Source organism: Pagrus pagrus (genome assembly GCF_965226575.1).
Source record: "Pagrus pagrus genome assembly, chromosome: 13".
In the NCBI taxonomy this organism is placed as follows: Eukaryota; Metazoa; Chordata; class Actinopteri; order Spariformes; family Sparidae; genus Pagrus; species Pagrus pagrus.
Window position 1 is genome coordinate 28,407,040 of NC_140197.1, and position 16,692 is coordinate 28,423,731.

A 16,692-nucleotide genomic window follows, 5' to 3' on the forward strand; every position below is an offset into this window, starting at 1 on the left:
GTATCATATCATATTCAGGCCTTTCTACACGTTCTTAGTTTAAGGATAACTCAACTGTAAACAGTGTTTGTTGTTCAGGGCTTCATGATTCACACTGAGCTTCCTTCAGCTCTGAGTTAAATGTGTTTGAACACACGGCTGATGTTTACTCTCCACGATGACGTGTGTCTCTGTTTACTTTGACCCTCGATGTTACAGCTTCTCACTGTTCGCTCGGCCCCAGTGCGGTTTGAAGAGCACTCATGGTATATCTCTGTACTGTGCTAAATATGATCTGCAGTGATGAAGTACATTTACTCAAGGACTGCACTTAAGTACAATTTTACTCGTACTTTACTTGAGTATTTTTTTATCTTGCTACTTTCTACTTCCACATACTTTTTGCTCACTAACTTGATGTGATAACTTTAGTAAACGTGTTGCTTCAGGGCCAAATGATGCATTTTTAAATTAATGTATTTTATCGAACCATCAACCCGTAGTTTACAACGTTTACTGTACATATGCGTAAATATATGTATAATTTACTTTTACTTGTCCTTTTTCATACTTAAGTACATTTAATATCTGATATTTAGAGACTTTTACTCAGGTGCTGTCTGTATGGGTGACTCTCACTTTTACTAAAGTAATATTTTAACACAATATCTTAGGGTACTTTTTAAAACACTGATTATATGTTATACTTCATTACTGCCTGTGTTGTGTTTTAATATAACTCTCCTCACAAACCTGATTCCAAAAAGTTGAGACGCTGTTTAAAACAGTTTAAATGTAATAAATAAGAGAATGTGATAATTTTGCTAATCCTCTTTCACATATACTCAATTTAAAACAGTACAAAGACACTAATTTAATATTTTAGCTCATCAACTTCCTTGATTTTTGTGAGAATCTGCTTATTATTGAATTTGACGGCAGCAGCACGTTTCAAACGAGTTGCGACAGGAGCAACAAAAGATGGAAAGTTGTGAAATGCTCCAGAACAGATGTTTGGATTGTTCCGCAGGTAAACGGGTTCATTGGAAACAGGTGATCGTATCATGATTGGGCATCCTGGAAACATTCAGTTGTTAACAAACAAGGACGGGGCGAGGTTGAAACTCATTATTATGTCTGACACAGCGTCCCGTGTCTTAAACAAAGGTTTATCCGAGATACATCTGCTGTTTTCATATAGTTTTTATTCCATTTCTGCTACAAAATTTTGATTATTTACATCTCAAGTGTCTCTCAAGGATTCACATTTTCAATTTCAGCCAGTTTCACCTGAACAAAAACAAAAAAAACCAGCCGGCGAACGAACAAACTGCTCACAGTGTGTGGACACTGCGGCGCAGCGTACATTATTCACAGCCTGTACAACACTTCTTCTGTTACCAAGGGTCCTCTGTAAGACGACACTCAGGAAACAACAGCACAACTGATCACTTTTCCTGTCTCCATGGGAACCAGGTCATCTCACAGGTGTGATGTAATCCACCCACGCCGCCTGGGTCACTTCTCTGTGGTGTTCAGGTTCAAGCATACAAGTGTCAAATATAAAAACAACACTTAAGTGGAATAATTTAATACAAAAACATAGAAAAGGGAAAATAATGGCGTTTTAAAATCTGCCTCCGTCAGCACTTTGGCTACATTATTTAGATTTTTCTGGAGGCGTTTTTGTTTTTCCTCTCACGTGATTAGTTAAAATAAAACATGTCGTCAGTGGTCACTCCCACGAGGCACAGCGAGGAGCTGAAGCAAAGCCGCAGACCAGAGCGAAGTGATGTCACCTGTGACAGTCAGGTGACACTGTGACATCATGAGATCTTTGTTCTGTGCTCACGACTGGATGCAGTTCTTCTTTTGATGCCGCCGTCGACTTTTGGACCCTGTTGGACAAAAGAGACAAGATGGATTAATTTAAAAAAACAACGATAACTAAGAAAGTGCAGAAATTAGTATCAGAACACACTTTTGTGGGGCCATATGGGGCAGTAGAAACAAGCTGTGACATATAATCATCACCTTTTGAGTTTTTAAGTTTGTCTATTTAGCAAACAGCTGATTATTGAGTCTCGTTTGTGTCCGACTGATGAATATAAGTCAAATGTTCACTCTTTTTTAGCTCCGTTTTTGGTCTCCACCAGCTCCAGAGGGAATTATCTGTCTCTTTAGCCAGCTAACCGCTAACTGTGTCTGTTTTTGTGAAAAAGACTGAAGTTATAATTAAGTCCAAACTGTATTTCTGTCTTGTGACTTTTTATGCAATAAGAGTGCTTTTATACTGAACACATGCATCTCGTTTGGTTTATCTGGCTTATTTTTTATCTTATTTTTAGAAAAATGTGGTTATAAATGTTCCATAAGAGCCATCAGTCACTCAGAAACCTATATTTGGGAAGACTTTAAATGAATTTCCATCATAATTTCCATGATTTTTCAAACAAACATACCCAGTATTTTCTTCCTTTCCTTTTTAAATGTGACTTTTTCTCTGTTTTTAAATATTGTTAAATTAAAAAAAGACATCTTGGAGACCAGATAATTATTCGAATCATCGAGAAATAAAATCTGCCCATTAGTCTCTACTAACAGTTATAGTTAAATGAAACAATAAGATAAAACAGTGCGTACCGTCCTCGTCTCCTGTGTTGATGGTCTGCAGAGACATACTTCTCTGAATGATCTTTGAGGGCTTCTTGGTTTTGGTTTTCAGTGGACCGGGTTTATCAACGATCTCAAACGAGTCCTCCAGCTCGTGTGCCGCCACACCATTGGTCTCTGCCACTTTACGAGGAGGGGAGGGGCTCTGAGTTGTGGCCACGCCTTCCTCTATAGTGTCTGTGCTCTGATTGGCTCTCCCTTTCAGGAAGTGCCTGAAGGAGCTGCGTTTCTTCAGTCCAGTGGCCGAGTTCTTCTTCAGGCCTCCCTCCTCCTCCTCTGCAGGTGAGCCAGGACTCTGTGGGGCGACTCGGTCCAACTTTTCCTTGCTGTTCCTGACGGCATGAAGGAGCCCGTTCTGCAGCCCGTTCCTCAGGGTCGGCTCATTGACCGGTGTGTTCATCTCACTCGACAGGTCCTGCAGAGAACCTGTGAGGCCCCTACTGTTCCCAAAGACTAAGGAGTACTTAGGATTGTGGTACTTGTGTGCAGGTACCTTCAGGTCGACCTGTCTGGAGTCATTGACGGACACCTGAAAGCGAGACATGGAGACGGGCGGAGGCCGGATTGGCTCCACCTTTGGCTTGGTGATGGGCGTAGGTAAAGGCGGCTTGGTGATGTTGAACTCCTTGTAGAGGTCCACCTGTTCAGAGAGGGCGTACAGCTCTCTGAAGTCATTATCGAAGGAGTCCACGGTCTGTCCCGACATCACGGTGATCATGTTCCTGTCCATCCGAGAGGAAGTCCAGGTGAAGCTGGAGGAGGAAAGAAAAGATTTAAACCAGAACTGTGGTGGAAAAGTAAACTTCTTCAAAAAAGTGTAAGAATTCAATGTTAGCTCCAAAACTGTTGCCGCTGAAACCAGAGGTGATTGTGGAAAGACAAACCAAGACTGTTTTGGAGAGTTTTACTTTGTTTAAGTCGAGTTTAAAGTGTGTTTTACGAGTTAACGAGGCAATTAAGCTCGTCTTAGTTTGGCAAAAGAGAGAGACTTGAATTGAGAAGCTGTATGGTTGTATTTTTCTTTCTAGAAAAGGAAATTGGTGTAAAAATATTTCCCTTCTCGATTTTGTATGTTTCTTCGTATTATACTGATCAGTCAAGTTCTTTTTAAATTAAAAAATTTCTCTTCGTAACCTTCCAGTCACAATGAGGTATCACACATGAGTCAGAACATGACTGCGCTCATTTCAGTTCACATGAACCAGTCGCTCCAGTTCTGTTTTCAGTGAATCAGTAATGTGCTGATGAAGTGTCGGTTTCATTACTGATGTGGTCACTAACGTGGTTTCCTGACAGCTGGCTCATAAAAGTCACTTCCATGTGAGAAACATGATGTGTGGAAAGATGTTTCATCTGTATTCAGACACAGAGTTTTACTGAACACAGGAGCTTAACTCGTCTTTGTGTTCAAAACATTTAAATCGGCTTATTTTTTAACAAGGCGTCTGGGTCAGTCTGGAGGACGGAGACGAAGGATTTCTTCAAAGTAGTTGTTTGTGACAAATGTTTTTTTTAGCCCATCTTCAAATGCAGCTGTTCAGAACAGATATAAAAAAAATGTCATCATACAGTGTGTGGTCAGACACACGTCAAACAAAACTAGTTCATTTTGAGCACACTGACGCCTTAAATGCTGATTTTAAAGATGTGTTACAGTTGAAAATGGCGACATTTCTGAGATTCAGATAGAAAAGTTAACAGAGAATCCCTAAAAAAAAAGTGTTTTTACAAATGAACGGATTCAATTTACAGATTAACCAAAGTGAAATATTTAGGAAATAGTTTGTCATGAATTTACTTAGATGCTAAAACACATCGAAAAGCAGAGCGAGACGTGTGATGCAGGTCGTCAGGGGGCACGTGACAGTCAAACCGACTTCACAAGAAAATATCCTGTATAATATTTTCTGTCCAGGTGAAGTTACACAGTCAGGTGTGATAACTGATGATGTTGACCACGCATAAACACCCCGAGGCAGTCGGTGAAGTTAGAGAAATTTCCAAAGATACACTCGACTGCTTAGCTTGCCAAAGTATGCCAGTAAAATCTAAAAAGCAATAAAAAATTTGCTGAACCACGCACAAATTTTGTTCGTACGCCAGAAAAGTTTTTCTAATCATTTGTTCGTTCTATTTATGAGTGAACCTGTTCGTACGAGAGGTCTTGCGTGAGAACCATCGGCTTTTAAAAGTCTCTACATATTATCAGAAGACGCTGTTCTGCAGCTTTCATACGTCGGCTTCAATCAGTAATCATATTGAACAACGAGTTGATCTACAACAACAGAAACATGCTCAGGATCAGCGGTAGATAACGACAGAGTGCTGCTAAAAGCATTCCAGTCATACCAGTTTAATAAGCTTCAGAAAGTGTTTCAGGATTTCTTAATGTCTATAATTGATTTTCTATTGTGTTGTCATCTGCTGCTTTTAGAGAAAGTTGTTTTTTATACTTGAAGGCAGCCAGACGAGGAACATTTAGATCTGAGAGAGGAAAACAGAAAACAAACATCAGCAGCTTGAGGTTTACAGACATAAAGGAACAAACAGTACATTGAACTTGCAGTTTTAAAGCTACTAAAATGGATTAATATGAAATGTTTTGACAAATAACTGATCTTAATCATTTTACTTTTTAAAACGGTCAAATCTGTTAAAAACATCTTTTGACAGCACACAGGTGTTGACAAAACAACCTACTGTTTCTGAGAGCTTCCTCAACAGACTGAGATCTTTCTAATTTATAATATAAAGTATATGAAGTAATATACATTATATATAATTACTTTTCTCATGAGAATTCCTCCTACCAGTGCTCCAAGTCAGCCCAGTGAACTGAAATCTATTAACTGGACAAACCCGTTTATAAATCGCTTGTTAGAACTTGATTAACACCAACCTGGTAATGAGATTTGATCATTAGCGTAACAAAAACGCCTCCGGACTGCCATTTAAGGTTAACTCCCTCTCTTGTTTTGGGGAATAACTTCATCTAGAAGTATTTACTGAAGAAGACTTTCACAACACGGAGCTTCAGTTACATTAAGAAGCAGCTGGACTCGCTACATCACAAGATCTTGCAAATCCAACCAACCAGCGTCCCACTATGAACTACTGGCAGCTACAGGCGTGGTTTAAATGTGACAACCAGCATATATAGATATATGTATATGTATGTGTGTATATATATACATATATATATATGTTATGTTTATATTATATTTTTTATCTTATCCAACCTGAGTAAGTCCAAATCCGACCTGAGGCATTGAGAAAAGCTAAAATAACTATTTAGAAACAACATTTTTTTTTGTTTATGTTGGTCATATGACTGTTTAATAACCAGTTCAAAGTTTCTTATGTATGTCACCTTATTGGTTTTGTAAAAACAGTTTTTTAAATAAAGTTTTATAATTTATAAATGGAATTTACAAACAAAAAACAACAACTCACGCACAAGATCTGTTCAGCTTTTGACTGAATGTCTGAATGTGTGAGTTCCAGTCTTTGCATGCTCACCTGTAGGAACCGAACATGACTTTCTCTCCGTCGACCAGCATGTACTTGGAGCACAGGGACCCGGGCAGCTTTCCAAACGACAGGGCCAGCCCTGAACCTTTCACCATCCGTACACGGAGATTCTGTAAAGACACACCGGCTTAATTACACATTTCAGCTGGCTTGGCATCACACGAGTGAGCCTGAGTAAACTCTCTCATCTATCAAACAGCAGCTCCTGATATATCATGCATGACTGGCTCAAGGAGATGCCAATTCAAATGGCGCTGTCGCACCTCGCAGCGCAAAGTCAACTCTCTAAAGAAATAAACCCTGTAGCTAAATGTGTTTACTTAAAGGGAAGAGAAAGAAACAGGGACAAAGAACAGGAGACGTAAACACTCAGTAGACGCACTGGGAGGAGGCTCTGCTCTGCCGTCAGCCCCGGCGAGAGGTGAAGCATCCAGTTTCACTCTTTGGATCTATTCTCAGGATCTATGAATGTTCATTTGTAAGAGGTAAGAGTAACAGAGCCCAGTGCACTGAAAAGGCCTTTCACAGCCTTATCAACTGACACCGCAACGGCCAGGTACTCCACAGCTCCAGTTAAACTACGCCGGAGCTACAAAACTCTGCGTGCAGCAGATAAGGCTGGGTATTGTGTCCCTGTGTGGATAGGATGACAGCGTGGCTCAGTGAACTGCTGTCCTGCTCTAATCTAGTTCAACACTTACTGTCATTTCTCAGGTTCTGGCACACAGAACACAGTGTTAAATGATAATTCATAAAAGTAAGATGATTCTGGGTCAGTCAGTGCCAACTCAGCTTTAGTCTAACTACTGTTATATTTAACCCTGAGATGCAGTGGTGGGTCAAAATACTCCAGTTGTTCCTCAAAGATCTTGTGTTTGATTGAAAATTTGATGTCATCTCTTTTACTTTTTAAGAAAATAAATGTTTTGTGTTTTTGCCCCAGCTTTAAATAAGTGGGTCAAAACTTACATGAATGTTTATCTATTTACTTCTGCAGCACTGATGGCTGTGCCATTGTTAGAATATATTTGTATCCTGACAACTGTCATCTACATTTTCTAGTTCCTCTAGAAAAGGATAGGGGTATATTAAGACAGATAGGCTTTACTTTGGTAGCTTTCTGCAGGTTAGGGGTAGGCAAGTTCAAATAATATCCACCAATAATACAGATTTTTGAGAAAATAACAAAAAATACCTTCAGGGACTCAACAATAACCAATAAAAGATAGAAATTCAGTTTGTTACAATGTTTGGTTTCTCAAATCTGTCCGGAGTGAACCCTCTTCCCAAACAAATCAATAAAGGATCTCTGAAAAACTCAATTAAACATCCGCAACATTTCTGTGCACACGGGATAACGATGGTAGTTCTTACTTTAGGTCTGAGCAGATATGTGTTAGATCTCCAATCCTGTTTTTGAATTAATTAATAAAACTGAAAGATTTGATAGACGTAGAATCGAAGTTCTGACATCCCCAATCACTTTACGAATAAGTTATATAAGAATAACTTCTCCTTTCATATTAGTTGCCTGTCTTCCACCTCCACCTACTCTCTCTCCACACAAACAACTGCAGAAGTAACCTCTGGTCAGGAATGACTGTTTCCTCCCACTGACTCTGTCACTTACATTATTGTACACAGCATTCACACTTTCATTACAACTATGTGAACATGTATCTGCTATTATAGTCAAATTATGCTCCTTTGTAGCTGCGTAGCAAAGTAAAATAACTGAGAGAGAACTATTTGCATGTTTCAGAATCTGATATAAAAAATGCAAATAAACATTACAAACTTTGAGTAACGCTGGTGTGGATTTTCAAACATTTCCTGGAAAGAAAAAACTGGTGTTGAGTTTTTAAAATGTTGTTTTCAATGAATTAAGCACCACAAATTAAATTTCTTTCTCCTCCAGTGTGTTGATCTGAAAACATTAGCTAACAAGCCTGAAGCTTGCTGTGGTTTGAATGGATTGACCCTTTAAAGAGCAGAACACAGCGGTTACTGTTCATGTGAGGGGTAAAAGTATTTGATGAGGCAATCCATCGTGTTTTAACAGGCCTTTGGTTTTATTATACCACTAAACTAAACACCTCTGAAGTAATTCTGTCAGCTATTAAATACTGACAAATGATACACAATACTTTTTAATCCATGATAATTACAGCAGTTGCTGCTGTCAGCTAACGGACGTTGAGCACTGACCCACTTTTGTTCAAACTTTCCATGTTCATTTTGTCTTTGTGTGTTGGATTAGCGAGCCTACTCCCTCTGTGGCACTCTGTCATGCTCTGCAGTGTTTGCTGAGTTGACTCCTCACCCGTAGATGCATTGCATTAATCTGCAGCCGAGCGCACATATCCAGGAAGTGGGGCACTCCCCTGGCCTCCAGCACAGCGTAGACAGCCACCCCGCGCCGTGACGAGGCATCCAGCAGGTCCTGGAGGATCTGCAGGTCCGTCAGGAGGTCCATGGCGATGGCCACCACCTGGGACAGAGAAGGACGGGGGGATTTAAATGCAGCCATGCAGCAGCAGCAGTGGAGGAGGAATGTAACTGAGCGCTTTTAATTGAGTACAATTTGTTTTGTCTGGACTTGAACTCGCATTGTTATTAAAGCAGTTCAGATAAATGTGAGCAGCCCCTCGTGACAACCCTTTATTCTTTACTTCAGGCAACAATATCAGCTGCATCCATCAGCTAACTATTTCAACTACTTAACAACACTTTAGCAATCAATTTCAGGCATTTAACCCATAATTTCAGACATCTATCTCACAGTTTCTCCTTTATTTAAAGCTAATTATCTATTTATGAAAGACTACTTAACCTATTTATCCATCACTTTTAACTAACTCCTAAAATAACTGAACAGTTAATCTATTAATGTTAGCTTATAACTTTCTTTAAATCAAAATTTGGACCGATATTTTCAAATCGGTCCAAATTTTAGTACAGCAAACACATACCTACTTTTTCACTGCAGGACTTTCCTTGTAATGGAGTTATTTTTTAATTCACGATTGCTCCTAGACAAAAGATAACCTGAATATTTCCGACACTGCTGCATCAAAAAACAGCAGAACAAATGAACTCACACATTATCTACGTAACAGCAGCATATCTGGATATTTCTACGTGTTTGTGTACAAATGTACTACCACCATTAAGTTAATCACCACTCCCACTGTCACAGCAAACACGTTGGCACTACGACACAAACTTGTTATTGAATTTAAACACATGATTAACCGAGGAAGCCACAGTTGAAATGTCAGTGGAACTTGTTTTTCCAGGTGAATTACAGGTTATTGAAAACAGTTCGAACACAGTCCAGCAATGACTATGACTAACGATTAAAAGTCACACTGCTAGTTATTTCTACAGCAGTATCTCTGTCCAGAACCAATATGTAACTCTACAGGAGCTACGGTAGAAACCATATCTGTCACAAGACACAAGATAGTTTAGTAGATTAGTTTTATAATGTGCGTCAATGCAGGAATCAACCTAGAGAACACAGAACTGATGCATCTTTAACAACGTATATTTCACTAAACAAACATGATGAATCATTTGCAGTGGAGCGTTTCATAGCCACACTGTGTTTTTATAACCTTCAATGCAATTAAAATGATCATGCGTGGCTTTCCACTTCCTTATCGCAGCTGTCGTGTTACTGTTTGGGCCCAATCCAAAAAGCCTCCAAACAAGATTTCCCCATCAGACAGCGTTACATGTGACATCAGCTCAGTATTATTTTATATGACAACTACAACAACTATCAAAAGTCATCCACGTGTGTCTAAATGAAAAGTATGTCAGTTAATGGTTTTTAGAGTTTGTATTTGGAGAAACAACTGTTATTATTTCAGCGTAAATCCACCTTAAGAATCTTTTATCACTTTATCTTTTTACCGCTTCCTCCTGGTTGATCAACAGGAAGGAGGGACATCGCGCCATATTTCAAACAAATACAACACATTTGATGAACCATTGCATATTTTCAATAGTTTCTAAAGGCTACATAATTAATGACAAGCTTCTTCCACATGCGGCTGTTGGAAAAAACAATCCAAAACATGAGGAGTGTTTTCTGGGCAACTTTAAAAAACATACTGCTGACAAAGAAACACACAAGAAAGGCAAGACTCACACACACTGGATGTATTAAGATGGACAAATAAAGCAACACACATTTTCAAAGCAGTTTCTGGAAAACATAGTTGAGTTTTGAGTCTCTGGCATAAGTCCACACATTCTTTACTCCAGTAAAAGTAATAGAGTACAGGCTCTGAAATGTACTCAGAGTATCAGACTAAAAAGTCTCCCTCTGAAGGACATTTGTGGTCAAAGCTAACTGAAGCTCACGTCATATTAATATAATTCAAAGACTATTAAAGTTAAAGGTAGAATCAGCAGGATTTTGTCCCACCTGTTCCTGAACGCACCACAAAGATAGTTGATTGTTGAGTCTCATTCCCAGGACGTCAAATAGCCACATTTTGGGTTGGTAAAGCGTCCCGAGCAGCAACAAAATAAGAAAATAAGAAAATCTCTGCAGATACGAGACACTAACACGCCTTTTCTCCCCATTCCAGCCTCCCTCTCTGTCTGTTTACGTCTTTTACGTTTTTGTTTCGTCTCCATAATTCCCCTCAAATGCATTCAAACTAAAGTAGCAAGCCTGTTTTGAAAATGTAAGGAGGTGAAGCTACAGATATTTGGTTTAAAAGTTGTCAGAAAATTAAAATCTGCTAAAGTACATTAACGACACATTTATACTTCATCACTTCCCACATCTGCTTTATGCCCTGTCCTGAGGTCAAGTTGTGGCAGTGATGTGTCGTTCTAGTTGTGACTTATGATGTACTGAACTGTGAGAGAACAAAGTGCAGTAAGATACAAAGAAAGAACAGAGATACCCTCAGGCACTCTCAAACCTCCCTCCGTAACCAATATGGAGCAGTTTGTCTTATCAAAGTCAAGGAGTGAATAACAGATTTATATAAAACTGAAATATTAACAAGATACTCGGGGTCATGTGTGTAAAATTTTCCAGTAAGATATAAAAACAGGGAAGGGTTAACGAAGCCTCTGGCATCAATAATAAAATCTATGTTAACGGAGGAGTCATGGATGCAAGTTTTGACAAGCTGAGTCACACGCGGTGCAGACGGAGGAGGCCGAGCAGCTCTAAATGTCAACTCAGATCAGGACTTGCAGAAGAAAGATAAAGAATCCGTGATCCTGCAGCCCAGGTTAGGGTTGGTACTCAACAAGCCTCTTCTTTATTTTCCCTCTCACCCACTCAGGGATTCCCACGGCTCCCTCTCATTGGCTGACCTCCGAAGAATGCAAACTGAAGCTGATTGGTCTGACGTGCAGATCCAGAGGCTATAGTTGCAGGGTAAGTGGATAGGGTTTGTTCTAACTGGCACAAAGATACAGCTTTTTCTTTTTTGAGGTGTGGACGACGGTGAAAAACTGATCCGGTCCAGACAATGCACCTCACAATGAGACCTTTTTAGCTCTTTGAAAGTTTTGCATAGTTGTTATTGGTGAATAATTAATCATACCCTGACACACATGTGCTCCTTTTTTATTTGTTTATAGTAGCCGACTCAGAGCCCGACAGCTGATCATATGCTGAGATTTCTCCCCTTGACACAAATAAATCATCTACTGATCCTGAAAGCCTGCCAAAGACTTGAGAGCAAATTTCCACATGTCAGCACCCTGAAGTTCAAACGCTCACCTTATGCTTATAGAAAAGTATGCACACTAACATGAATCATGAGACGCAGCCAAGCCATGTGATTTATGTTGAAACGAGATGTGGATTAATTTCCAGCAGACGGTGGTTTTTCAGGCCAGGTGGATCGCTACGTGGCAGGTGGATCGTTCGGTTCATTGTGTTTTGGACGACGTTCAAGAGTCAGAGCAGCATTGCAGAAAATGTCTTTATTAATAAAATCGATCCACATGCAGGCTCTGAGTCTTTTATCTGAAAAAGCAAAGCAAGTTTTGCAAATTTGGTGAGATGTCTATCTGAAACCCTGTAGGAGAAGGTAGTAGGGATAGGGATTTTTTTTTTTTAAACACTCACAATAAGTTGATCTCGGTGGATTTTCAATATGAGTGAAGGGTTGCTGCAGTGATTAAATTTTCCCGACGACTAATAAGCTTGTGAAAGCACCGGTAATACCTGTTACAAGGGCTTTTTACAAGAAACGTTACTCACTTTCTGTAGAGCGTTGTGTCAATTTACCGCTAATGCTAACAGAACATTTCCTACTGCTGCAGAAGTATGCTAGTAACAGGAAATGTAATGTGTCCAGTGATTTGAGCACCACTATCATTCATCAAAAATGAGTCTGCAGAGCAAAATAACAGTCATTTTTGTTCAGTCTATGGGAGAAACGAACAAGATGAGTCGAAAGATGAAGAGCTTCAGGAGACAGGATGCACACCTCCAACTTCTCAGTGAGGTAACTGACTCTTTTTACCTCATTACGTTATCAGGTTTCCAGTTAGCATTGGGTTTTAAATCTGAAATATTGTCAAATAGGTACTTCTGCTTTTAACTTCGACATTAAATCCTTTGCCATCGTCTTGTTAGTCAGCTCTCTGTACTCTCGTCATGTTATAAGTGACTTTTGCTACTCTGCTGCTGGCCCCGCTGCTGCACGAAGTGGATGTCTACGGCAGTTTGTAACTGTGTAACCATCTGCCGACTAAGTATGATTTTTTTAAAGGCAAACGATATGAGACGCTCAATATCTGAAGATCAGAAGTGCAAGAACGAATTAAACAGCATCAGCTGATAATGTTAGCATGTCCAGCGAGCTAGCTAAGTACCTAAGTTTGGGGAAGTTAAGATTTATTATAACATCAAACACAGTTTTCTTTTAGTAGTAGAAAAGCAAAAAGCAATACATCTAAAATCAGGTTTAAATTATTTCTGACTTCACAAAGGTACGATTAAATGTACTTTCATCTTAAAAAAAAAAAGCCTGAATTGTCCTTTAAATGATCTGTATTTTACTCAGGTTGATGTCTACACCAACATTTTGACTTCTCAATTACAAGCGTCAACATCTTCAGGCCCTTTATTTTTTCTTATTTGGTTACGATGAAATGTTAACGCCACCTTTAAGAGATGAAAAATCAAAGTGTGTCTTGTGTTGATGAGTGTAAATGCTTAAAGGCTGCCAGCATTATTCAAACTGTTACTCCTCCCGGCTGCCTCATGCTTTCATAAAGACGCGTACTGTATGGAGTGACAGTAATTGTTCTCAGCCTGAGGCTCTTTGTCGCATGATCACTTTCAGCCAGTTCCTTTGAATATCTCAGAACTACTATTCTGGGCCAACTGGGCCAGGCACTATCTACAGTAGACGTACAAGGAGCCATTGATAAAGTTTATTGCACAGACGGTTATTTTCATATGGCAGAGTCATAAAAGTGTTTTCCTTTTTTTCTTTTGTAGGTCAACGTGTAGACTCTTTGTAGAAGAGTTTATACATAAACTCAAACTTAATCTGTAAATCTGTTCAGCTACCTGCTTTAATCTACCTTTCCTGCTGGATGTCATCACATGCATCGTAGAAAGAGTGGTACAAGTTATTGTTTTCAGAGCTGAACAACTTAGTCGATAAATCACTCGGCGTAAACATTATTAGTAAATGATTATCTTTAGGTTTCAAACAAGCAATATGCAAATAAATACCTGCTGTCAGACAGGTCACCGCACTGATTGGCAGCATATATGTGAGTATTATATATCTGAAAACTCTAAGTGACTCAGGTTGTTGGTCTGACAAAACAAAGTACTGGAAGACATCACGTTTGACTTTCTAAAACTAGGACACTGACGAATCAAGACAATAAGAGGTTTGTACTTTGTCCTTCCAAGTCATTGTGTCTTTTTTATTTAGCTACTTGTTATTAGAGTCAAGTTAATCATTATCTTTGGGTTTTGGGCTGTTGATCAGACAAAACAAGCTATCAGGGGACGTCACTTTTGACTTTGTAAAACTAGGAAAGACATTTTTCACTATTTTCCGACATTTCTTACGTAGATTAACTGACAAATACAGACAGTAACAGGTTGACTGACTATAAAAATAACTGTTAGTTGCAACTGTGATTGTTTTTCTAAAAGGATTCACTGAGTTCGTCTCATGTTTTCCTCATGATTCTCACATAAATAAAGTTATTGTGTCTATTATCCAGAGAATTGATTATGAGTCAGTATACATGGGAAGAACATAACCGGTATAGAGCCTAACTGATACTGACTTTTTGGGACTTTTGCCAACACTTGAGCAATAAATAAGACCTACCAACCTGTGTATCAGTTGGGCTCAAAAACAGGAGTGAGAATAAGTTCACCAAGACCAAAAAAGTCTTCTGGAAATGAATTATACCTCTAAAAAGGTGGAAACTGATGTTGAATAACAGTGTTGTTTAAGTTACCCTGTCACATTACACTATTATTACACTATTAACAGAGCTTTAGCTGTAAAATTGTGTAAACTATTTAAAGTCTCTGGTGTTAAAAGATATAAAAAGCTGTTTTTTAACTGAATTAATGTGTGTTTATCCCCCATTACAGCCCCGAATATTGACTTTTGTCATTAATAAATGTTTATTTTGATTTAATTTATACCTTAATATTATGTATTTGTTTTAGTTTTTAGTGTATTGTCTTTCACTTTTGTATTCACATGATAACACAGGTGTTACAGGTACCTTGTGCGCCTCCTGGATGAGCCTCCTCACCACCTCCCTGATGTGCGGCCCGGACTCTTTGGGTGGTTGTGTGTACACGGACACCCGGGTCACCCCCTTGTACACGCCGCTGCTGCCCGGCCAGCCGATGTCCAGAGACGGGACCTCGGTGTCGGACATCTGGGGCCAGTAGGTGGAGTGGACCCCGGAGTCGGCGCTGGACGACCCCTTGGACTTCTCGGTCTCGCCGGACTCGGGGTCGCTGTCCGTGTCGTACTCCTGAAACGTTTTCCGGATGAAGCTCACCTCCCTGGCGGAGAGGAAGTCCTTGATGTTGTCCTCCTTGAGCCGCATCTTGAAGGCTCCGTCCCCGTTCCTCAGCAGCTGCTCCAGCGCGGCGCGCTGCTCCTCGCTGTAGTAGAACTCCGGCCGGGACTCCGGGATCTTCTCGTTGACGTGCTCATCGTCCAGACACAGAAGCTGAGACTCCGCCATGTCGGACTAGAAGTTCCCCCGCATACAGTCGCTCCTGACCCGCTGCACTCCAGCACCAGCGACACCTGTGCGGGCAGGTACCGCCAGGTACTCAGGTGAGAGGCGGGAGGCGGGACCAACGGCGGTTTGAAATTCAAGATGGCGGCGTAAAGCCCGCCACATTAATACACAACTTCCTGTTAGAGAACTTTCACAATAAAACAGATTTGGATTGAGATGTCTTTAGAGGTGGATGTTGGTGAATACATTTAATCAAGTACTTTCTTCTCCTTCTCTTCACTACATCTCAGAGCCATGAAGGTGTTTTCCTTTTTTCTTTTTTAAGGTCAACCTGAAGACGTCAATGTCGACACGTTATACATAAACTCAAACTTAATTCGTAAATCTATTAATCTGCCTGCTTTATTCTTTGCAGATACATAACTTTCTTGGTGAATTTCCTTGCATGGATCATAAAGAATTGCAGAAATGATTGTTTTCAGAGCTGAACCAATCAGTCGATAAGTCATTTGACATAAACGTAATTAGTAAATATTATCTTTGGGTTTAGGGTTGTTGGTCTGACATATTGAAATATCGGAAGACGTCACATTTGACTTTGTAAAACTACAAAACTATTATCTGACATTTAAAACATTAAGGGAAACATTGTACTTTTTACTCCACTACATTAATGTAAAGGCTTTAGTTCCTTTACAGATTATTTTTCCATACAAAACATATGAAAGTATGTTTTATTATTAAAAACAAAAAACAATGCATTATTTGCAGCTTTTCCTTTTAATTATCTTAATAATTGTGATATTTTAATATGTTGATGTTTGGGGTGGTTGGTTGCTCAAAACATTGTGAAGGTGTCACCTGCAGGTGATTTGAGGGGGACCAATGTAATATTGACAAGTAGCAATGTATAGTTGCGAGAGAGTGAGAGGAACGATAGAGACACTTCTGTCTGTATCATTTTCTATAATATTCCTGTAATGTTTCTATGATCATTCAGTAGCTTCTGTGCTGCTGAAAACATAAATAAACATTGTATACCATAAATATAATACTATGATAGTCACAGGCTCTTTAAATCGTCTTCTATACAGTATATGCAAATTTAAGCAATGTATATATGAGGTCAGAGTAGATAATTACAGCAGGATGAAAATTTAATACGATACATCAAAATTAATTTAATCTCATTTGTTAGTTAGCATTTCTTGATGAAAGCTATTTTGGGGACATTTTTAAATAGTGTTAATTGCTAATGAGGAGCACAGATGATCC

At 39.4% G+C, this 16,692-nt stretch overlaps 1 protein-coding gene across 1 annotated transcript; it reads right to left on the bottom strand.

Moving 5' to 3' along the window:
- Positions 1 to 1,164: 1,164 nt before the first annotated feature.
- fam83fa (family with sequence similarity 83 member Fa) lies at positions 1,165 to 15,568 on the bottom strand. The gene is made up of 5 exons (XM_084370430.1): positions 14,944 to 15,568; positions 8,507 to 8,674; positions 6,172 to 6,293; positions 2,623 to 3,404; positions 1,165 to 1,877 (listed from the first exon to the last, which is right to left on the bottom strand). The coding sequence occupies exons 1-5, from the start codon at positions 15,415 to 15,417 to the stop codon at positions 1,828 to 1,830; spliced, it is 1,596 nt and encodes a 531-aa protein (XP_084226556.1). The 5' UTR covers positions 15,418 to 15,568; the 3' UTR covers positions 1,165 to 1,827.
- Between the last annotated feature and the right edge of the window lie 1,124 nt (positions 15,569 to 16,692).